At 44.9% G+C, this 24,157-nt stretch overlaps 1 protein-coding gene across 8 annotated transcripts in view; it reads left to right on the top strand.

Annotated features, from left to right (window-relative positions):
* IP6K2 (inositol hexakisphosphate kinase 2) overlaps positions 1-24,157 on the top strand; it is a 32,247-nt gene that overhangs the window by 4,602 nt on the left and 3,488 nt on the right. The window contains exons 2-5 of one of the 8 annotated variants that reach the window (XM_053599123.1): positions 12,316-12,441; positions 17,838-18,166; positions 20,169-20,391; positions 22,294-22,469. In XM_053599123.1, coding sequence (XP_053455098.1) covers positions 17,965-18,166; positions 20,169-20,391; positions 22,294-22,469 — 601 coding nt within the window. In that variant the 5' untranslated portion in view covers positions 12,316-12,441; positions 17,838-17,964. Of the gene's footprint in view, positions 1-8,656; positions 8,785-12,315; positions 12,442-16,246; positions 16,419-17,834; positions 18,167-18,361; positions 20,075-20,168; positions 20,392-22,293; positions 22,470-24,157 lie in introns of those variants that run through there. The other 7 variants (XM_053599118.1, XM_053599122.1, XM_053599120.1 and 4 more) reach the window with 7 other exon arrangements.

The following is a 24,157-nucleotide window of genomic DNA, read 5'->3' as shown; positions in this document are numbered from 1 at the left end:
TTACAAAAATAAGAATTAAGCTATGGAAAGCATGTGAGAGAGATTACCGTCTTCTTAATTTAGTTAATTCTTATTTAACATTTTCAGTTTTTCTGCTATTATAAATAGAAGTTTTACATGTAAGGCAGTGAAAGGTGTCATTCCTCAAACAGTATCTGTTCTCCAAGGTGACTTCCCTTTGGAGGAAGGTTCTAGACTCGCTACTGAAGAGTTTGGATAGGAATTTTAGTTTGTTTCTGTTGGGAGTGGGGGTGTTTGTGTGAGGTTTTTGTTTTTTGTTTTTATTTATTTTTTTTAATATAGTTTTTGCCATGACTGGATTTGAACCCGCCACCTCCAGCATATGGGGCCACCTCTGGCATATGGGGCTGGCGCCTTAGTCCTTTGGGCCACAGGCGCCACCCTTTTTTTTTTTTTTTTTTGAGACAGAGTCTCACTATGTCACCCTCAGTAGAGTGTTATGGTATCACAGCTCACAGCAACCTCAAACTCTTGGGCTTAAATGATTCTCTTACCTCATCCTCCAACGTAGCTGGGACTAAAGGCGCTGGCCACAGTGCCCGGCTATTTTTTAGAGATAGGGTCTCTCCCTCTTTCTCAGGTTGGTTTCGAACCTGTGAGCTCAGGCAATCCACCCACCTCGGCCTCCCAGAGCGCTAGGATTACAGGCATGAGCCACCACACCCGGCCTTCTGAGGCTGGTCTTGAACTCCTCAGCTCAAACAGTCCATCCGCCTTGGCCTCCCAGAGTGTTAGGATTGCAGGCATGAGCCACTGCACTGGCCCGGTGGTCTCACTCTTGCTCAGACTGGTCTTGAACTCTTGAGCTAAGGCAATCCACCAGCCTTGGCCTTCCAGAATGCTAGGTTTACAGGTGTGAGCCACTCTGCCTGGGTCGGGTTGCTTATTTTTGAGACAAGTTCTCTGTCTATCAACCAGGCTGGGGTACAGTGGTGCCATCATAGCTCATAAAGTGCAGTGGTTCCATCGAAGCTTACTTCAACCTCCAACTCCTGGGCTTAAGTGATCCTTCCTGCTTCAACCTACGAAGGGGCTGGACTACAGGTGTGCATAACCTCGCCTGGCTAATTTTTTTGCAGAGATGAAGTCTTGTTAAGTTGCCCCGGCTGGTCTCAAACTACTCAAGCATTCCTCCTGCCTCAGCCTCCTAAGTGGCTAGGATTACAGGTGTGAGCCACCATGCCCAGCTTGTTTGGGGGTGTTTCTTGCTTTGTGTTACTATTGTGAGTGGTGTGGGGACACAAATATCTTTTCCCCAAGTCCTTTCATTGGCATTTGTAGAATCTGTGCTGGGCCACACAGAGCTAATACACATCTTGCCCGAGTCTCATGAATAAGGACCTTATGGAGTAGTCAAATGCTACATTACACTGAAAAAGGCCAAGGGAGCATTGTCTAATGTACAGGGTCCTGGGATATTGGGCAGGTTAGACCTTCCAGGAGTGCCAGTGGCAGCTGACAGACTGGTGCTCAAAAATTAATGGGTGTGGCCAGCAGATCTGGGGCAGGTGAAGCCTGGCAAAGAAAAGGGCAGCCCCCTCAGAATGATTTATCAAGAGTGTTTTTCTTAAAAACAAGTGTTGGCAAGAATACGGAGAAATTGGGATGCACTGCTGGTGAGAATACAAAATGGTGGCACTACTATGGAAAATAATAAAATATAAAATTACCATATGATTTAGCAATTCCACTTCTGGGCATATATCTCAAAAGAATTGAAAGCAGGGGTTTGAACAGTTAATTTGTACACCGATAGCCACCGATAGCCACATCATCAGCACTGTTCACAGCAGCCAAAGGGTGGAAGGGTCCACTGATAGATGGATGCATCAGTAACATGTGGTGTAAACATGCAATGGATTATCCTTCAGCCTTAGGAAGTTCTGACATACACTTTAACATAAAAACATTTTACTAAGTAAAATACTTCAGTCACAATAGGATAAATAGTGTATGACTTCACTTATATGAGGTACTTAGAGCAGTCAGTGTCATGAAGACAGAAAGAATACTGATTGCCAGGGACTAGTGGTAAGTGGAAATGACCAGTATTGCTTAATTGGTTTAGTTAGTTTCAGTTGAGGAAGATGAAAAAGTTCTGGAGATAGATGGTGGTGATGGTTGTACAAGAGTGGAAATGTATTTCATCCACTGAATTATATACTTTAAAATGCCTAAAATAGTCAATTTTATGTTATGTATATTTTGCCACAATAAAAAATTTTTTTGTCTGTAAAAAAGTGTTTTTCTGGGCAGCGCCTGTGGCTCAGTCGGTAAGGCGCTGGCCCCATATACCGAGGGTGGCGGGTTCAAACCCGGCCCCGGCTGAACTGCAACCAAAAAATAGCTGGGCGTTGTGGCGGGCGCCTGTAGTCCCAGCTACTTGGGAGGCTGAGGCAAGAGAATCGCTTAAGCCCAGGAGTTGGAGGTTGCTGTGAGCTGTGTGATGCCATGGCACTCTACCGAGGGCCATAAAGTGAGACTCTGTCTCTACAAAAAAAAATGTTTTTCTTTGAAAATAACTTAGGCCTATAATCCTAGCACTCTGGGAGACGAAGGTGGGCAGATTGCTTGAGCTCGGGAGTTTGAGACCAGCCTGAGCAAGAGTGAGACCCCATCTCTACTAAAAATAGAAAAACTAGACAGGCATTGTGGTAGGTGCCTATAATCCCAGCTACTTGGGAGGATGAGGCAAGGGGATCGCTTGAGCCCAAGAGTTTGAGGTTGTTGTGAGCTATTATGCCATTAGCACTCTAGCCTAGAGCAACAGAGTGAGATTCTGTCTCAAAAAAAAGAAAGAAAGAATTTAAACTCCTTGAAATGAGCCAAAGAGTGTGGTTAAGATATCCAAAGTAGAATCGCCCTGATGGCTTTCGTTTCTGGTCCTCAAATACCATCTTTGTTTCCTTTGGCAACACTGTTTTACAGATACCTCAAATACCATCTTTTCTTTTCTGTCTCTCTTTTTTTTTGTTTTTGAGACAGATTCTCACTTTGTCGCCCTGAGTAGAATGCTGTGCTCATTATTGTAGCTCACAGCAACTTCAAACTCTTGGACTTGAGATCCTCCTGCCTCAGCCTTCCAAGTAGCTGGGACTACAAGCGCCTGCCACAAAGCCTGGCTAGTTTTCCTATTTTTTAGTAGAGATGGGGTCTTGCTCTTGCTCAGGCTGGTCTTGAACTCCTGAGCTCAACCAGTCCACCTATCTTGGCCTCCCAGAGGAGGTGCTAGGATTACAGATGTGAGCCACCGCTCCTGGCCTCAAATAGCATCTTGATTGACTGAAGCCACTGCCCTCCTCATAAGCCAGGTGATTCTGAAGGGATCATTGTGAATTTTGCTTTGGAATTGTGGTGTAGTTGATCACGATTTCTCCAAAGATATTTTAAAAATATTTTGCTTTGTCTTAATTTGGAAAGAAATCTCAGGTCTAGGGAAGGATAATTGGCATGTGGCTCTGTATTAGAACATAGTGCTGTGACTGATGGGGTCTCAGGAATTTTCTTACAGTCATAGCTCATTCTTTTCATGGAAGAACACTGCCTGTACTCAGGCAGAGTAGTTTAGTAATAAAAGCTTCCAGAATGATGCTGTGAACCTAGGATACTTTGCAGACCCCTAAGGAGAGTGTTTGCTTAAGTGAAGTGTCTAGGGGACCCAAAGGACATTGTTAGAGTTCCCCTAGGCCCATGACCTGATGCAGCATGGGGGCACCCTTTGGTCCCCTTTCCAGCAGATGTTGTACTTGAGGGTACTAGCCTGGGTGGGTTGGGGCTGTCTTGGTTCTATGGCTGCACACAAAGACTGATTCATTTTTTGGCACCCTTTGTTTCAGAGGATTAGTTTCTGTTTCATTTAGGTTTGACAACAGGCCAGAGTAAACATTGACCACAGGCAGGGAGTCTATAATCTTGTCTGAAGCTAATGGACCATTATTTATTAACACATGAGAGAACCATGACTTGAGGTAGCAAAATCCTTCACAGATTGAGACCTCCAAGCAATTTTGGGCATAGTGTAAGAGGGTCATGTCTATGCGTTCGTGTTACGTATGTTTCCTAAGTCTGCACCAAGGAAGAGAAGATTGGAAGCCCTTAGAAGAAGAGTAACTGGTCCAGGCACGGTGGGTAATTCTTTTGGGAGGCCTTGGCAGGAGGATTGCTTGATCCCAGGAGTTTGAGACTAGTCTCAGCAACAAATTAAGATCCCCATCTCTACAAAAAATAGAAAAGTTAGCCAGGTGGGGTAGGGACCTGTAGTCCCAGCTACTCAGGAGACTGAGGCAAGAGAACCACCTGAGCCCAAGGCTTTTTTTTGAGACAGTCTCACATCATCACCCTTGATAGAGTGCTGTGGCGTTATAGCTCACAGCAACCTCAAACTCTTGGGCTTAAGTGATTCTCTTGCCTCAGCCTCCCAAGTAGCTGGGACTACAGGTGCCCGCCACAACGCCTAGCTGTTTTTTGGTTGGAGTTGTCATTGTTGTTTAGCAGGCCCGGCCCAGGCTCAGCCCATCAGCCTTGGTGTATGTGGCTGGTGCCCTACTCACTGAGCTAATAGGCGCCAAGCCAACACCTGGCTATTTTTTAGAGATAATGTTTCGCTCTGATTCAGGCTGGTCTTGAACCTGTGAGCTCAGGCAATCCATCTGCCTTGGCTTTCCAAGTGCTGGGATTACAGGCATGAGCCATTGCACCCAGCAAAGCCCAAGAGTTTGAGGCTGCTGTGAGCTATGATGCCATGGAAGATGGAAGTCTACCCAGGGGGACAGAATGAGATTCTGTCTCAAAAAAAAAGTTGACAAATAATACAACAATAATACTTTCTCTCACTCTTTTGTTTTTTGTAGGGACAAAGTTTTACTTTATGGCCCTCAGTAGAGTGACATGGCATCACACAGCTCACAGCAACCTCCAACTCCTGGGCTTCAGCCATTCTCTTGCCTCAGCCTCCCGAGTAGCCTCCCGCCTGCCACAACACCCAGCTATTTTTTTGTTGCAGTTCGGCCAGGGCTGGGTTTGAACCCGCCACCCTCGGTATATGGGGCTGGTGCCTTACCGACTGAGCCACAGGTGCCTCCCTTTTTTTTTTTTGTAGAGACAGAGTCTCACTTTCTGGCCCTCGGTAGAGTGCTGTGGCCTCACACAGCTCACAGCAACCTCCAACTCCTGGGCTTAAGCGATTCTCTTGCCTCAGCCTCCCAAGTAGCTGGGACTACAGGCGCCCGCCACAACGCCCGGCTATTTTTTGGTTGCAGTTTTGGCCGAGGCTGGGTTTGAACCCGCCACCCTCGGTATATGGGGCCGGCGCCCTACCGACTGAGCCACAGGCGCCGCCCACGCCCGACTATTTTTTTGTTGCAGTTTGGCCGGGGCTGGGTTTGAACCTGCTACCCTCGGCATATGGGGCCGGCGCCCTACTCACTGAGCCTCAGGCGCCGCCCTTTTTTTTTTTTTTTTTTTTAAAGAGACACACATTTTGCTATGTTTGAAACTCCTGGACTCAGGTAGTTCCCCTACCTTAGCCTCGTGAGTATCTGGGACTATAGGCATGGGCCATGATGTCTGGCTCCTCTACATTTGGGGGCAGCGTTTTTACCCCCCTCTTTCTATGATAGTAATGTTATAACTTTCTGTAGAGAGAACAGAGGGGTCACTTAGTCATTCCTCTATGGTGGCTGATTTTATCTGCTATGAGTGACAACTAACTTAGTTTCTTTCAGCTTCATAACTCATAATATATCCTTTTAATTTTTAGGATTTGACACATTTGAAATACATGAGCTACATGTATGAGGCTTCAAGGCAGAGTTTCTTTTCTTTTTCTTTCTTTCACACATGAGCTACAGGTATGAGGCTTCAAGGCAGTTTATTTTTCTTTTTTTGAGACAGAATCTCACTCTACCGCCTTGGTACAGTGCCATGGCGTTACAGCTCACAGCAACCTCAAAGTCTTGGGCTTAAGCAATTCTCTCTCTCTCTTTTTTTTTTTTTTTTTTTGTAGAGACAGAGTCTCACCCTATGGCCCTCGGTAGAGTGCCGTGGCCTCACACAGCTCACAGCAACCTCCAACTCCTGGGCTTAAGCGATTCTCTTGCCTCAGCCTCCCGAGTAGCTGGGACTACAGGCGCCCACCACAACGCTCGGCTATTTTTTGGTTGCAGTTTGGCCGGGGCTGGGCTTGAACCCGCCACCCTCGGTATATGGGGCCGGCGTCCTACCGACTGAGCCACAGGCGCCGCCCTCTTTTTTTTTTTTTTTTTTTAGGACACATTAAAATTTGCTTTAATACTTCTTTGGGAGAAAAAAAAATCACACTTGTAGTGAATGAACAAGAAACATTTTTATGCTATTATTTGTATCTACCATGCCATGAATTCATAGGGGAAGAGGTTCCAGTAGCTCAGGGAGGCACCTGGCCATTGAATGTGACAGTGTTGATTGACTTTTGAATTCATGGGAAATAGGTTCCAGCACCTTGTATCACTGTTACATGGGGACTATTGGTTATCCTGTGTGCTGTGCTGTACACCTATTATGCCATGAGCTCATGGGGAATAAATAGGTTCTTGCACCTAAAAACATGGGTCCACTGGTGCTCCTGTGTGCTATGTTATATGCTTATTATGCCATGAATTCATAGGGAATGGGTTCCAGGAGCTCAGGCTCCTTTCTGTTAGTTCTCACAAAGTGGGCTTCTCTGGGTGGCGCAGGCTGGCGCTTCAGTTGAACCCAGGTACCTTTTTCTTTGGCTTCCTTCTTTTTCTGATCATTTTCCTTCACACATTTCAGGAAGCTATCTAGGCTCTTAGAGTGCTTAGTATGCTCAATATCCTCTTCGCAAGCATCTTGCCCTTAACTTGTTTGTTTACAACAATGCCAACAGCATGCTGGGTAACATTGTAGACTTCCAGTTTTGCCAGGTAACATTTGTGTGGCATGCCTTTTTGAACATACCTTGATGTGTATCTACAATATCACCTTTCTTGTAGATTCGCATGTATGTGGCCAAAGCAACAACTCCATGTTTTCTAAAAGGCCTAGAGAACATGTATTGGGTGCCTCTCCTCTTTCCCTTTGTGTTTGTCATTTTGGTGAATTACTGGAAGATGGTGTCTCCGGCTGAAAGGAAGCGGGCTTAAGCAATTCTCTTGCCTCAGCTTCCCAAGTAGCTGGGACTACTGGCGCCCACCACAATGCCTAGCTATATTTTGTTGTTGTTGTTGTAGTTGTCATTGTTCAGCTGCCCCAGGCCGGTTTCTGAACCTCAGCCTTGGTGCACTGTAATCACCGTGCTATGGGCGCCGAGCCGCATTCAGAGTTTCTTATGCAGTGAATACAGAGCCTTGGAAAGGGGCAGGCAGCCATGACCCATGTGAATAGCTGGTATTTTTTACAGTTTGTGTGCGCGCACGTGTATAGCTGGTATTTTTTACAGTGTGTGTGCGCACGTGTAGTAAAATATATATAATGTAAAATACTCCATTTCTACTTTTTTTTTTGAGACAGAATCTTGTTCTCTTACCTGGGCAAGAGTCCTATGGTCTCAGCTTAACTCACAAAAACCTCAAGCCCCTGGGCTCAAGTGATCCTCCTGCCTCAGGCTCCCAAGTAGCTGAGACTACAGGCACTCATCACAATGCCCCGCTAGTTATTCTATTTTTGGTAGGGACAGGGTCTCCCTCTTGCGGAGGCTGGTCTCAAACTCCTGAGCTTAAGCAATCCTCCCACTTTAGCCTCCCAGACTGCTAGGATTACTGGCATGAGCCACCATGCCTAGCCTCTTTTATTTAAAGAGTATTTCATAAATATTATCTCACTTGTAAAAAAATACAAAATTGATGAGCAAAAATTTGTATGTTATTCTAATAGTCCATAATACAGTTAAATGAAAAAATTTTTGTTTCACTCATATTGCTGGATTTGGAGGTGAGTGCATTCATGATGGAGGGTAAGAGATGTGCTAGACTTGATTTTTATGGAGTTTTCCTGAGGTTGATAGTATTCTGATGCCATGTACCTAGATAGTTCCATTTGGTGCTACCACAAAGCATTCTCAAACACTGAGTACAGCTTAACTCTTTCCTGCTGGCTTTATTTTGCTAAAACTACTTTTTATGTATTCATTTTGTTGCCAGGGATTGTACCTTATTTGTTGCCATTTCCTTAGGAGTCTAGGTCATGGGAGGGAATGGCTTTCCTTTGGCATGATCTTGCTGAGATACCTTGTTAAAACTGGTCTGGCAGACTCATTGCTGAAGAGGCTTTGTATACATACTCAGGACCAACTCATGGCCTTTCTTGGTGCTTTTTTTTTTTTTTTTTTTTTTGAGACAATCTCACTATGTTACCCTCACCCTGGGTAGAGTGTGTGGCGTCACAGCTCATAGCAACATAAAACTCTTGGACTTAAGCAATTCTCTTGCCTCAGCCTCCCAAGTAGCTGGGACTACAGGTGCCCACCACAACACCTGCCTATTTTTTGTTGCAGTTGTCATTGTTGTTTTAGCTGGCCTGGGCCAGGTTTGAACACCAGCCTCTGTGTATGTGGCTGGCACCGTAACCACTGTGCTATGGGCTCTGAGCCTACTTTTATTCTTTAATAACCAGTCTTTTCTCACCTGATTTTCTACAGGAGAGAATTTTCCAAAAGGTTAGTTGTCAGCATGTCAAGAGGTTGGGCTTTTTTTACGTGAAGTGTTTGCACACTAGCAGATCCCAGGTGAACATTTGAGTGCAGAGTCCTTCATTCATACTCCTCAGGTAATGCATACTTAATAAGGTGGGTAACAATAATTGCAAGATCAACACTATTCAGAACTTGAAATAATTTTTTTTTTTTTTTTCCAGTTTTTGGCCAGGGCTGGGCTTGAACGTGCCACCTCTGGCATATGGGGCCGGCACCCTACTCCTTTGAGCCACAGGCACCACCCAAAATAATTTTTTTTTTTTTTATTTATTTGGAGACAGTCTCACTCTGTCCCCCTGGGTAGAGTGCCGTGGTGTCATAGCTCACAGCATCCTCAAACTCTTGGGCTCAAGCAATCCTCTTGCCTCAGCTTCCAGAGTAGCTGGCACTATAGGCACTAGTCATAATGCCTGGCTAAATTTTCTGTTTTTAGAAGAGGTGGGGTCTCTTCCTCAGGCTGGTCTTGAACTCCTGAGCTCAAGCAGTCTTCTGCCTTGTCCTCCCAAAGTGCTAGGATTATAGGCATAAACAACTGTGGCTGGCCTGGTAGGATGCATTTTGTAAAGTGTGCAGCATGCCTTGTTTTAATAATTGTACTCATCACTATATAATTAGTGTGGGTTTGGATTGTAATTGTAGTGGGTGCGTTTGGAGTTCCCTGATGATGAGTATGCAGTAGATATTCATGATGCAGTACTGATTTGAAGTCCATTCTGTGGAGCATCTATTCTATGCTGGTGCCCTTTTGAATTCTGGAGATTCAGCCGTGAACAGGGCAGTTAAAAATCTCTGACTTCATGGAATTTGTTTTCGAGTGGAACTGGGATGGGAAGAGACAGACAGTAGAAAAGACAAATAAACACACAGTATGTTAGATGGTGATAAGTACTAAGGAGAAAATAAAGCAAGAGTATATCAGAGAATGTGGCTGAGTTGGGAGTGGCAGTTTTGGATCTGGTTGCTCAGGAAGATCTCATTAAAGAGGTAATATTTGCATAAAGAGCTGAAGGAGTCTAAGGGAGTAGTGAGCCAAAGGGGAATATCTGGGGAAGAATGTACAAAACAAGGGAGGTAGGTGTGTGTCAGACATAGTTGAGAAATAATAAGGAAGCCAGTGTAATTGGAACATTTGCTGCTGATTTTTCTTTCCTTATGGGTGCCTTATCAGACCTTTATGTTTCTGTTCCTGTGTGCATGAAGGATGCTTTTGTTTGGCTTTATAAGAAGTTGAAAAAAAAAAAAGGGGGCGGCGCCTGTGGCTCAGTCGGTAAGGCACCGGCCCCATATACCGAGGGTGGCGGGTTCAAACCCGGCCCTGGCTGAACTGCAACCAAAAAATAGCCGGGTGTTGTGGCCGGCACCTGTGGTCCCAGCTACTCGGGAGGCTGAGGCAGGAGAATCGCTTGGGCCCAGGAGTTGGAGGTTGCTGTGAGCTGTATGATGCCATGGCACTCTACCAAGGGCCATAAAGTGAAACTCTGTCTCTAAAAAAAAAAAAAAAGAAGAAGTTGAAAAAAAGATAATCATGCAACAGTAGAAATCTGCTAGGGTTGAGAACCTGATAAAAATTAAGCTTTCAAATAGAAGATTGCTTTAGGATATATTGGTATTTAGCAGCAGGTATCAATGGATTTATTGAGGGGAAAGAAGGGTGTCCCTGAAAGTCTCTACCATCAGGGGGTGGCTTCACCACAGTCAGGGAGAAGACTTTACTTTGAACAAGAAGGCAACCAACACTGACCTTGGCATGAATGACTCAAGATGCCCAAAATGAGGCAAATGAGCCCAGTTAGAATAGATGGGAAAGGAAGTTTCAGCCAATGAGTTTGCATGTAGAAACTAATAGCAAAGAGGTGTTTAAGTATAATCTTTTCTGACTATTAAAATAACATGTACTTATAAAAAAAATTTAAATTCAAAATCATATAAGGAAAACATTAATCCCATTATTGAAGTATTTATACTGTAAGAGTCACCAAATTTTCTTTCTTTTTCTTTTCTTTTTTTTTTTCAGACAGAGTCTCACTGTGTTGCCCTTGGTAGAGTGCCATGGTATCCTCAAACTCTTGTGCTTAAGTGATTCCCTTGCCTCAGCCTCCCTAGTAGCTGGGACTACAGGCACCTGCCACAATGCTGGGCTATTTTTTGTTGAAGTTGTCATAGTTTTAGCTGGCCTGGGTCGGATTTGAACCCACCAGCCTTGGTATATGTGACTGGTGTTGTAACCACTGTGCCGAGCCATCACCAATTTTTTTTTTTTTTTTTTTGTAGAGACAGTCTCACTTTACCGCCCTCGGTAGAATGCCATGATGTCACAGGGCTCACAGCAACCTCCAGCTCTTGGGCTTAAGCAATTCTCTTGCCTCAGCCTCCCGAGCAGCTGGAACTACAGGCGCTGGCCACAACGCCCGGCTATTTTTATGTTGCATTTTGGCCGGGGCTGGGTTTGAACCTGCCACCCTCAGTATATGGGGCCGGCGCCCTACTCACTGAGCCACAGGTGCCGCCCCACGAATTTTTTTTTGAGACAGAGTCACACATTCACCCTGGGTAGAGAGTGTTGTGGTGTCCTACAGCTCACAGCAACCCTAAACTCCTGGGCTAAAGTGATCCTCTCATCTCAGCCTCCTGAGTAGCCAAGACTACAAGTGCCCACCACACGTGGCTAGTTTTTTCTATTTTTAGTAGAGATGGAGGGGTCTCGATCTTGTTCAGTCTGGTCTTGAACTCCTGAGCTTAGGTGATCACCTGCCTCAACCTCTAGAGTGCTGGGATTACAGATGTGAGCCACCGTGCCAGCCCAAGATTCACCAATTTTGGCACTGCGGCCATATCTCACTGGTTAGGGCACCAGCCACATACACTGGGGCTAGTGGGTTTGAACCCCACCCAGGCCTGCTAAACCACAGTGACAACTACAACAAAAAAATAGCCCGGCATTGTGGCAGGCTTCTGTAGTCCCAGTTTCTTGGGAGGTTGAGGCAAGAGAATCACTTAAGCCCAAGAGTTGGAGGTTGCTGTGAGCTGTAACGCCATAGCACTCTACTGAAGGCGGTATAGTGAGACTGTCTCAAAAAAAAAAGATTCACCAATTTTAATTCTATATTCGATTAAGTTTTGGCAAATTTATAGAGTCTCGATCACTGACCCCATCACAACATAGAACATTTTCATCACCCCTAAAAGTACTCTTGGGCCTTTTGGCAGTCAGTCCTGCTCCCCAACTTCTATCCCTTTTGCAATTGCTTATCTACTTTCTGCCAGTATAGTTTTGCCTAGAATTTCATATAAATGGAATTGTATAGTGTGTAGTCTTTCATGATTGGCTTCTTTCACTTAGCATAATGCTTTTGTGATTAATCTGTGTTTTTGCATGTATCAGTACATGCCTTTGTAATTGCTGAATAATTGTTTGAATATACAGTTTATCAATTAACCCATTTGATGGAAGTTTGGGTGGTTGTTTCTACCTTTGGCTATAGTGAACCAGAGGTCTTATGAACATTTGTGTATGTCTTTCTGTGGAAATGTTTTCATTTCTCTTAGTTAAATATTTAAAAGGATTGCTATATCTAGTAAGTACATGCTTTTTTTTTTTTTTTAAGACAGGGTCTTGCTTTGTCACCTGGACTAGAGCACAGTATACTTATCACAGCTCACTGTAACCTTGAACTCTTGTGCTCAAGCCGCTTTCCTGCCTCAGCCTCCCAAATAACTGGAACTGCAAGCAGGTACTACCACACCTGGATGATTTTTCTATTTTTTTTGTAGAGATGGGGTCTCACTGTTGCTCAGGTTGGTCTCAATCTCCCGGCCTCAAACCATCCTCCTGCCTCAGTCTCCTAGAGTGCTATGTTTACAGGCCTGAGCCACCACAATTGGCCTATGCTTAACTTCTTTTTTTTTTTTTTTTTTTTTTTTGTAGAGACAGAGTCTCACTTTATGGCCCTCGGTAGAGTGCCGTGGCCTCACACAGCTCACAGCAACCTCCAACTCCAGGGCTTAAGCGATTCTCTTGTCTCAGCCTCCCGAGTAGCTGGGACTACAGGCGCCCGCCACAACGCCCGGCTATTTTTTTTGGTTGCAGTTTGGCTGGGGCCGGGCTTGAACCCGTCACCCCCAGCATATGGGGCCGGCGCCCTACCGACTGAGCCACAGGCGCCGCCCTATGCTTAACTTCTTTAGAAATTGCCAGACTGTTTTCCAAAGTAGTTATGCCTTTTTGTATTCCCACCAGCGATGTATGAGATATTTGGTGACCCTAATGGTGTAGTCGAGGGTTTTGTATAAATGTGTACTGAGTAGATGATGGGTTGTGTTTCTGAGACTCACGAGGGTGAGGGCTGTTTTTTCACCATCAGGATAGTGTCCTTGGAGCTTTTCTTGAGGCAGAGTAAGTGGTCCCATAGATCCCATTTGTAGCCTCATTAACCACATTCTGGATGAGTGAACTAAGGACCCAGGGGTGTTTTCATGAGTCATAGCCATTTTATTTGCAATACTTGAAAAGCTAAGAATATTAGGCCCAGTATGGCAGCTCATACCTATAATCCCAGCACTTTGGGAGTCCAAGGCTGGAGGATCCCTGAAGGCTAGGAGTTTAAGATCAGCCTAGGCAATGTAGTGAGTCCTAATCTTTAAAAATTAAAAAAAAAAAAAGGCCTGGACAAATGGGAGGCAATGTGGAAAGCTTTAAAATAAACGCTAAATCCAATAGATGCCAAATCCAAAGCTAGTATTTATGGTTATTTCCTACCTCTCTAGGTATAGGGCCCATACATTGCATGGGCTTTATGATAACCATTAATACTCCACGATTCCTGGGAAACTGAGCCTCAGATCTTAGGTCTTAAAACCCCCAAAGAAATCCCACTGCTCAAAGTGTATGTGGAACAGAGAGATTAACAGATCAATGAGAAAGAGCAAGTGCCTTGGGGATTTTCTGTATAATCTTTGGGAAGTCTATCCTTTGTTTTCTTGCAGAGAGAGGGCTTATAAGGGATCCTAGACCAGAAGCCCTACTTTGGGATTCCAAATATAAGAAGTATGTTGAACAGTGAAGCCATACTTATGTTCAGATTGAGAAACTGACTGAACACAATTGAAACAAAGAGATCATAAAACAGGACTTAACTTACTATGTGGAATGCCTTGATATTCTGATATTTCGTTTAACTTTTGAGACAATCTCTCTTTGTCACCTTGGGTAGAGTCCAGTGGTATCATCATAGCTCATTGCAACCTCAAACTCCTAGGCTTAAGAAGTCCCTCCTGCCTCAGCCTTCTGAGTAGCTGGACCTCCAGGTGCATACCACCATTCCTGGCTAATTTTTCTATTTTTAGTAGAGATGGTGGGGGGGTGGTGGATTTCTCTTTCCTTAGTCTGGTCTTGAATGCCTGACCTCAAGCAGTCTTCCTGCCTTGGATTCCCAGAATGCTAGAATTACAGGCAATGAGCCACCTTGCCTGGATTGTTTGCTTGTTTTTTTGTAGAGACAGAGTCTCACTTTGTCACCCTCGGTAGAGTTCTGTGGCATCACAGCTCACAGCAACCTCCAACTCCTGAGTTTAGGTGATTCTCTTGCCTCAGCCTCCCAAGTAGCTGGGACTACAGGTGCCCGCCACAACGCCTGGCTATTTTTTTGTTGCAGTTTGGCCAGGGCCGGGTTTGAACCCATCACCCTCAGCATATGGGGTGGGTGCCCTACTCACTGAGCCACAGGCGCTGCTCCTGTTTGTTTGGTTTTTGAAATTTAAAATTTTTCGTAAGGCCAGGCTTGATGTCTCATGCCTGTAATCCTAGCACTCTGGGAGGCCGAGGCAGGTGGATCACTTGAGCTCAGGAGTTTGAGACCAGCCTAAGCAAGAGTGAGACCCTATCTCTACTAAAAACAGAAAAGTTAGTGGGATGTGGTGGTGGGTACCTGTTGCCCCAGCTACTCAGGAGGCTGAGGCAAGAGGATCGCTTGAGCCCAGGAGTTTGAGGTTGCTGTGAGGTATGATACCATGGCGCTCTACCCAAGGTGATCTAGGAATGGAATGGAATAGAGTAGAATAGAATAGAAAATGGTAAAATAGGCTTGGGATCCGTAGCAACAATGCTTATGGTGCCAGCCACCTGCACTGAGGCTGGTGGGTTTGAACCCGGCTTGGGCCTGCTAAACAATGACAGCTGCAACAAAAAAATAGCCAGGTGTTGTGGTGGGCGGCTATAGTCCCAGCTACTTGGGAGGCTGAGGCAAGAGAATCGCTTTAGCTTAGGAGTTAGAGGTTGCTGTGAGCTGTGACGCCTCAGCACTCTACTGACGGTGACATAGACTCTGTCTCAAAAAAAAGAAGAAAGAAAATAATAAAATACATAAAAAATAAAATGTTTCAGCGAGGTGGGGAAAAGAGCGATAACTGGAGAGAGAGGAGAGAGGTATTTTTCTACATAATTGAATGCATTTAAAGAATCCTGAGCAGAATGGGAAAGGGATTTGGATTATGGTTAGCATTGTTTTGATAGCAAAAGCAGTTTTACACCTTTATGAAATCTTTGGATTGTATTTCTAAAGCCTGGCCCATAAGGAACATCTTGTGCTTTCACAATTTAGTAATTATGGTTATCTGTGCTATGCTTTGGTAGTGGTAGGCTGATCATGAATCAATAGCTTTCTTAGACTAATGTGGACCAGTCTGTAAGACCTAAAGGAAAAGGCTCTGTGGCCAGGCATCTCACAGCTCCATCTAGAATGGCTGTGGCCAGGCACGTGGCTCACACGTGTGATCCTAGCACTTGGGGATGCTGAGACTGGAGGATCTGTTGAAGCCAGGAATTCAACACCAGCCTGGGCAACATCGTGAAACCCCTATCTTTACAAAAAATAAGAAAAAATTAGCTGGCAGTTGGTGGCATGTGCCTGTAGTGCTACCTATTCAGGAGTCTGAGGCAGGAAGATTAAATCCAGGTATTCTGGGCTGCAGTGAGCCATGATTTCATTACTGCATTCCAGTTTGGACAACAGCAAGACCCTGTCTCTTAAAAAAATTTAAAATGTCTAGAATGTATTCAAATTTACAGTCCCATTGCCCATGTTGAGTTTCTGGACTCTTCTCACTACGTGACCTCCTGAAGGTTTTTGTGGTGACGTGAAGGCAGTGCCAGGCAATCAGGGCCTTACGTTCTTTGCTTTTTGCACATGGGAAAGCTTATTGATTCCTAATCTTTGAGTTTAGTTTGGACCCACAGTCAGGTTTTCTCTGAAAGGAAGAGACGACACCAGCTTAAATTCTTTTAAGAAAATAAAGGCTATCTTATAAACAAAATATAAATAAGTGGTGAGAACGCTCCATGGGACAAGCTAAATGACCCATATGTATAGTAAGAATGCTCTACCAAGGCAGAAGTGCTGGAGACTGTGGGCTCTAGAGGAAGCTGTGTGGGAGATCCAACAGTCTGGGGTTCACTTGGGAGCTGTAGCTTATTATCCCTGGCCCTGAATAAATTTCCTAACCTCTCCTAATTGGCTTCATTGTTTACAACAGGGAAAATAGTATCTGCTTTATAGAAAGTGTCATGAAGACCAAATGATGTAAGAGGTCCTATTATAAGGTCTGGTACATAACAGGTGCTTTACCCACATAAGAGACAGAAGACACATCTTCAGCAGATACATCCTCACTGCCACCATCTCAGTTGGAGTCATGGGAACTATAGGACTTCCCAGTAAGATCACTGTACACATAATGAAATGTAGTTCAAACCCTATAAGTAGTGTTAGTAGAGACTGCAGTCTGTAATTTGGATAAAACTGAGAACTAGCTTTATGTGCCCTGAAATGGTTAACAGGCTTTGCTAACAAGTATGCATCTAGTGTGTGGCTAGGTTCTAAGGCCCTGGACCTGGTAGGAGGGGATGAGAGCTCCGATTGCTCCTGGAGTGCAACTTTGGTTCGTGCCCCAGCTTTTGGAAATCAGGATAGAACTGGTAAAAATAGGAGGTGACCTAGAACACTGTGTGTCTTTTTAAATGGAGTTAGCCAGCCTCAGTCGGTTGTTTTTAGATACAGATGTTAATCATTAAATCTGGGTCTAAGCTCCATTGCTAATAAGGTTAATGGGGCTTGTCTTTGGCCTTGGGCATGAGTGGTGTATGTGGCCAACCTGGACAAGTAAATCTTTTTTTGTTGTTGTTAGAGACAGAGTCTCACTTTACAGCAACCTCCAGCTTTTGGGCTTAGGCAATTCTCTTGCCTCAGCCTCCTGAGTAGCTGGGACTACAGGTGCCCACCACAACACCCAGCTATTTTTTTGTTGCAGTTTGGCTGGGGCCGGGTTCGAACCTACCACCCACGGTATATGGGGCCAGTGCCCTACCCACTGAGCCTTAGGCACTGCCCTGGACAAGCAAAATCTTTTCTTTTTTGGAGACAGAGTCCCTGGGTAGAGGTTGTGGCTTCACAGCTCACAGCAACCTCCAACTCCTGGGCTTAAGCGATTCTCCTGCCTCTGCCTCCCAAGTAGCTGGGACTACAGGGGCCCACCACAACGCCTAGCTATTTTTTGATTGCAGCCGTCATTGTTGTTTGGCAGGCCCAGGCTGGATTCGAACCCGCCAGCTCAGGTGTACGTGGCTGGCGCCTTAGCCGCTTGAGCCACAGGAGCCGAGCCTGGACAAGCAAATCTTAACTGGATTATGTGCCAAGGAGGTTTTCCCTGTATTTAAATGCATTTTATGAAAATACAATTAGTGGAGAGATTTGGATGTCATTCACCTTAAGCTTGTCAATTTTATTGGAAAATGCTAAGATTTAATCCGAGTATTAGATTTGAAATTGTGATTTCACCTCACGGCAGTATTGTGTTTTGCCTGGAATAGGGGCTTTCTAACATTACTGAGGCTTTGGGGGGATGCCTGTGGTTGTTTAGGGGTCCCTGGAACCTATTTCCTGCCTGTCTGCATCTCGCTCCACCCAGTGAGCTGAGTGTTTGTTCTTCTGTGGGAGGAGATGGGGCCAGGGTGAATGGAGTGGGCGGAGCCCTGTGTGAATTTAGGCTATTTGTCTGTGAAGCCAGGCAAGCTGCTATGAGGCTATAGGCAGGCAGCTTCCAAACCCCATGTCATCATTGTGTTTGTTTCCAGCAGAGAATCCTGGCCTGCACAAGCCAAGAAGCCAAGATCAGTCTGACGCAGGCACAGACAATAGAGAGAGGACGTGCTGGCTTCTGGACCCTGCCACCTCCCCCTTCTCCCTGCCACCTGCACCCAGAGGATGAGCCCGGCCTTCAGGGCCATGGACATGGAGCCCCGTGCCAAGGGCATCCTGCTGGAGCCCTTTGTCCACCAGGTCGGGGGGCACTCGTGTGTGCTCCGCTTCAATGAGACAACCCTGTGCAAGCCCCTCGTCCCAAGGGAACATCAGTTCTACGAGACCCTCCCAGCTGAGATGCGCAAATTCACTCCCCAGTACAAAGGTGAGCCCCCAGCAGCAGGAGAGGTCTCCAGCGCATGGCCAGGAGATGGGAGGGATTTTAGTCACAGAAGGCCCTGGCAGCCATCCTTGGAGCCCTCACCCCCCTCCCCCATGCTTTCCCTCCTCCTCCTCCTCCTCTTGGCCCTCAGCCCAGCACCTCACCCTGAGTTTTCAAGCCCTGGTAAGATTGCTTGATTTTTATTGTGTGTTTGTATAGATTTGAGGGTTTTTTTGGTGGAAGTGTAGTTGTATTTAGGTATTTCTTGATAACAGTAACCCATAGTCCCCCCCCAGTGGGGGGACCTGTGGGGGAAGACTTTATCCAGAATACTTTCCGGCTTGCTTTTTGTCCTCCAGGAAACCAGAAGCCCTGGGTGATTAGGTAGGCTGGGAGCAGGGTTGAGTCAGATGGAGTGCCAGAGTGGGAGGCCTGTGCTGATTAGTTGAATCCCTTTGCTATTACAGAATGCCCCCCAAATTGCTATGTGAAGGCAACTCTTTGATTCACATATAGTGACTTTTCTTTCTTTTTATAATGTATTTTTTGGGGAACATCAGGAGCCACCAGGATAGTGTGGTCTTTCCTGGGGAGGGGGAATCTTTAATAAATCAAAGAAGAACCCATTAAAGAAGTGAATTTTGAATGTGTATTGCCTGGATTATACAAGACTCTAGGACAGTGGTTCTCAACCTAATGCCCCAACCTTTTAATACAGTTCCCTGTGGGTGGCAAGCCACAGGTTGAGAACTGCTGCTCTAGGACAATTTAAGTTCTTCTGGGACTGTTGAAACATTGTTTTTAAGATAGAATGTAGAATGTACTGGATGCTTCTCTCTGTACTCTGAATATGCATGTTATGTTGGGGTGTGGGTGGGGAAATTGGGGCCCTCACTTGGTCCTTCTCTGTTGTTTTTTCCAGGACAAAGCCAAAGGCCCCTTAGCTGGCCGCCATGCCCCCTTTTTTCCCCATGGTCCTTTATCCCATGGCCACAGGGATGTGTGGTCCCCTGAATTCCCCACCCAGGCTCCTCTGCACCCAGAGCCGTGGGCCACCTCAGAAGTGTCATCTCTCTCTGAGCACGCATTCCCCTGCAGCAAGCGAGCGGGCGGGCAGCAAGGACTGAGCAGATTGAGTGATCCTGGGGCAGAGAGGCCTGGGAGGAAAGGTGTTCAGCCAGTCGTTTGTAAGGCGCTCGTCGGCACCTGCTGAAATGTTCCCACCTGACAGCCCCCTTCTCAAAAGACTGTCTGATTACACATGGCAGGTTCTAGAGACTCAAGGGGGAGAGCTGCTTTCAAGGCCGCCACATGTCTGTGCTCCCTGCCCAACCATATCTGCCTTGTGTTTATTTTGTTCCTTTGTGATATGAGACTGCAAAGACCAATAAAAACATATTTCAGAAGAACAAAAGGCTTGGGGCTCCCACACATGTGGGAGCATTGTGGGAAGCCTTTGCTAGGTTGTCTGTTGTGCTGTGTGGTTTGTTTTGTTTGCCCCTTTATTTTGCTCTGCTTACCCAGTTTTCCCTTACCCTTGAATGCTTCTTACCCTCAGGCAAACCTATGTTTCCTGGTGTTCAGGCTCTGCTTTCAAGCAAGTGTTAAGGCTGTCAAGAGTTTCTCTTTAGGGCATTAAAAATTCCCACAAGATACAAAGAGCAATGTTTTAAGTTTCTCAGGATTAGAAGAGTTAACATAAAAATTAATAAACATTTTCAATGATGGAAAAATGTGTCTTGTAATTCTTTGGCTCTTGCCTTGTTGAGTGCATTAGAGAGGAAGACTCTCAGCCATGTTTGCTCCCTAATCGCTTGTCTTGTATGGTGTCATCTTTTCTAGCTGTTTTGATATTTGTTAAGTTTGCAGATGAGTTTGGGGCCTCTGGCAACATAGAGACTAAGGAACAGGGTAAGAAAAAAACAAACGTTACAATCATGTTACTTAGAACGCATCTTCTTATGGAATTAAAAGTTCTTTGTGCCCCTTACCCCTCCTTTTCCAGGTGTAGTGTCTGTGCGCTTTGAAGAAGATGAAGACAGGAATTTGTGTTTAATAGCATATCCATTAAAGGGGGACCATGGAACTGTGGACATTGTAGATAATTCAGATTGTGAACCAAAAAGTAAGCTCCTAAGGTGGACAAACAAAAAACATCATGTTCTAGAAATGGAAAAGACTCCCAAGGATTGGGTGCGCCAGCACCGGAAAGAGGAGAAGATGAAGAGGTGAGTATAGACTGGTAGGGGAACACTGGGTTCTGTGAGAGAGAAAGGAAGTAATGAGGGTATTGGTTGTGTCCTAGTTCCCTGGAGCTAAAGACTCATGATGGACTTAGCAGGTGCCTTGTCACCTAGCAGCCAGTTGCCCACATGGCCAACTTCTCTTTAATTGACTCTGGGTTGATTATACTGTTTTGAATAAACAGTTGCAATGGCAGCTGTAAAAGAAGATTCACTCTTTCCACAACTGCTGTGTGCTAAGCCATATCCTTTGTCCTGGGGATGTAGCAGTGACCATGACAGGAGCCATCCTTTGACCTTGAGTTGGTTACTGATTGGGACAAAATGTTGTGGTCATTGATGTTGGGCATCCCCAAATGCCCAGGATCCCCTGTGTGGGGCCTTCCGAGTCTTGCACCTTGTCAGAGCTTATGAAAATTATACAAATTATATAAATTAAAGTATATTTAAAATAACTAGGGGAGGGGGGAATGGATGGAGGGAGGGTAATTGGTGGGACCACACCTACGGTGCATCTTAACAAGGGTACATGTGAAACTTACTAAATATAGAATATGAATGTCTTAACACAGTAACTAAGAAGATACCATGAAGGCTATGTTAACCAGTTTGATGAAAATATTTCAAATTGCATATAAAACCACATTGTACACCATGACTGCATTAATGTACACAGCTATGATTTAATAAATAAATAAAATAAAATAACTAAGTAGGTTTGATGCCTTTAGCATAGTGGTTATGGCGCCAGCCACATACACCCAGGGTGGTGGGTTTGAACTTAGCCCAGGCTAGCTAAAAAAGAAAAAAAAAACAAACAACGATGACTGCAATAAAAAATAGCTGGGCGTTGTGGCGGGCACCTGTAATCCCAGCTACTTGGGAGGCTGAGGCAGGAGAATTGCTTGAGCCCAAGAGTTGGAGGTTGCTGTGAGCTGTAACGCCACAGCATTCTACCAAGAGCGACATAGTGAAACTCTGTCTCAAAAAAATAAAATAACTAAGTAGGTTGACCTGTTGCTCAGAATTTCAGTTTATATTTTCCCAGTCTCCAGCATTTGGAGTCATGGAACCTGGATGTAACAGAAACCAGGAGATGGTACCCACAAGAGGGCAGTGGAAGCTCCCTATTTGCAGGGAACAAGGGACTCATGTTGCATCTTTGGTTCTCTTTGCTGTAGAAAACAGTGGCAGGCTGATCCCTTAATTTTCTTTCTTTTATTTTGTATTTTTTTGTAGAGACCAAGAGTCTCACTTTGTCACCCTTGGCAGAGTGCTGTGGCATCACAGCTCACAGCAACCTCAAACTCCTGAGCTTAGGCAATTCTCTTGCCTTAGCCTCCCAAGTAGTTGGGACTACAGGTGTCTTTTTAAACTTTTTTTTTTTTTTTTGAGACAGAGTCTCAAATTCTTGCCCTGGGTAGAATGCTGTGGCATCAGCGTAGCTCACACCAACCTCAAACTCTTGGGCTCAAGCAATCCTTTTGCCTTAGCCTCCTGAGTAGGTGGGACTATAGGTGCTTGCCACAACACCTGGCTAGTTTTTTCTAATTTTAGTAGAGGCAGGGGTCTCCCTCTTGCTCAGGCTGGTTCACTCCTGAGCTCAAGCAGTCCACCCACCTCAACCTCCCAGAGTGCTACTGGCATGAACCACTACACCTGGCCTTCCTTTTTAAAATGAAAAAGGTGTAATTTCTTGAGGTATGATTACACTTACAATAAAATGCACCCATTTGAAGTCTTCACTGAGTTTTGACAGATTTGTGCACTGAAACTCCACCACATTAAGATGTCAGACTTTCCATTATTCGAGAAAGTTCTTTTGTGCCTCTTTGGTCTTGAATTTTGATAAGACAACTAATTTACTGGGTCCTTGTCTCTTTGTAGCCATAAGTTAGAAGAAGAATTTGAGTGGCTAAAGAAATCAGAAGTTTTATACTACAGTGTAGAGAAAAAGGGGAATATAAGTTCCCAACTTAAACACTACAACCCTTGGAGCATGAAATGTCACCAGCAACAGTTACAGAGAATGAAGGAGAATGCAAAGCATCGCAACCAGTACAGTATCCTTTGTTTGTGGGCATCTTTACCTTCCCTGGGGGAAGGGGATGGGAAGTGAGGAAAGCACTTGGAGCTCAGAGAGAAAAGTTTGGTTTTTATAGTTATGGCTAAGTTTCCACTACTGAGGTTGTGCCAAGATACTCTGTGTGATAACTGAGTAAATATTGCCTCCCTCAGGGCTAAGGACTAGCCTGGGGGTACAGTTGTGGGAAGTGGGGGGATAGTGGGTTTCTGCAGATGAGGGGCCAACTTGCATCAGGATGGGCTTTACCCTAGGTAACCTAGAGGAAAAGGGCAGGGGCTGGTCCCTGTTTTTAGACTTCCTCAGAAGCCTCCAAACAGTGCTTATTCTGCCAAAGGCCAAGGGATTGGAGATAGGTGAGGAAGCTGACCTTTCAGTCTTGGTTCACCACACTGGCACATGAGCTATGCATGAGGAGAGCACCAAGGTCTTTTATTTATTTTTAACTTCTATTAGGAAAAACATATTAAAAATAGAAAATACATTGAACCCCTAAGTACCGGTTACCCAGATTTAGCATGAATCCTTCAGGGAAGATATTGTACTTCTCGGGCGGTGCCTGTGGCTCAGTGGGTAGGGCGCCGGTCCCATATGCCGGAGGTGGCGGGTTCAAACCCAGCCCCGACCAAATTAAAAAAAAAAAAAAAAGGATATTGTACTTCTCCATTGGGAAACAAAGTATTTAGTTGTTATTCTGTTTTGGATCATGATTGTCTTGAATCCTTTATTTTCCGTTATGTGATTTTATAATTTTGTCATTCTTTCTTCATTCATTAGTTGGAATCCTTCTATAAAGAGCAACTTGTCCTTATCAACTGTATGCTTGTCCTGAAGTATAGTTTATTTTATTTTATTTTATTTTTTGAGACAGTCTTACTTTGTCACCCTTCGTAGAAGGCTGTGGTGTTAATGGCTCACAGCACCCTCAAACTTTTGGGCTTAAGCAATCCTCTTGCCTTAGCCTCCCGAGTAGCTGGCACTACAGGCATCCACCACAACACTCATCTGTTTTTTAGAGATGGGGTCTCAATTTTGCTCAGGCTGGTCTCAAACTTATGAACTTAAGCGATCTGCCAGAGTGCTAGGATTACAGGAATGAGCCACTGCACCTGGCCCCAAAGCATAGTTTATATAGAAAAGGTTAAATATTTATTTTCCTTTACTTACTAATTAGAATAATGAGTGGGTTCCCTGACATCTTCCAGATGTGACCAGTGAGTTTTGTAGCATCACTATGCATGCATGAATTTAAATATACTTGATGTGTTTTTAGTCCATTGCAGTTGTTATCTTACTGACACTCAGATGGTCCCAAGTTTGACTTAGACATATATCTTTTTAGATAGACTTTTGAGTCCTTTTGACCCAATCCTGGTAGTCTGTGATGGTTGTCTTACTTTCTGGTATGGAAAAATGGTCCAAAGCCATCCATGTGTATTTCCTGTCCCACATGTGTGAATTCAAACCGGTTCTCTAAAGCAGAGAGCAGTAAACCTTTTGGGTAAAGGGCCACAGAGGTTTTGTAGGCCATAGAGTCTGTGTCACAGCTGTGCCATTGTATCGTGAAAACAGCCATAGATGATACTAGAGTATGGCTGTGTTTAAAAACTTTATTTACCGGCTCAGCATCTGTAGCTTAGTGGTTAGTTAGTGTACTGGCCACATATA

Source organism: Nycticebus coucang, chromosome 8, assembly GCF_027406575.1.
Source record: "Nycticebus coucang isolate mNycCou1 chromosome 8, mNycCou1.pri, whole genome shotgun sequence".
NCBI lineage: Eukaryota > Metazoa > Chordata > Mammalia > Primates > Lorisidae > Nycticebus > Nycticebus coucang.
Note: the sequence above shows the minus strand (reverse complement) of the source record. Positions and strands in the feature narration are given on the sequence as shown.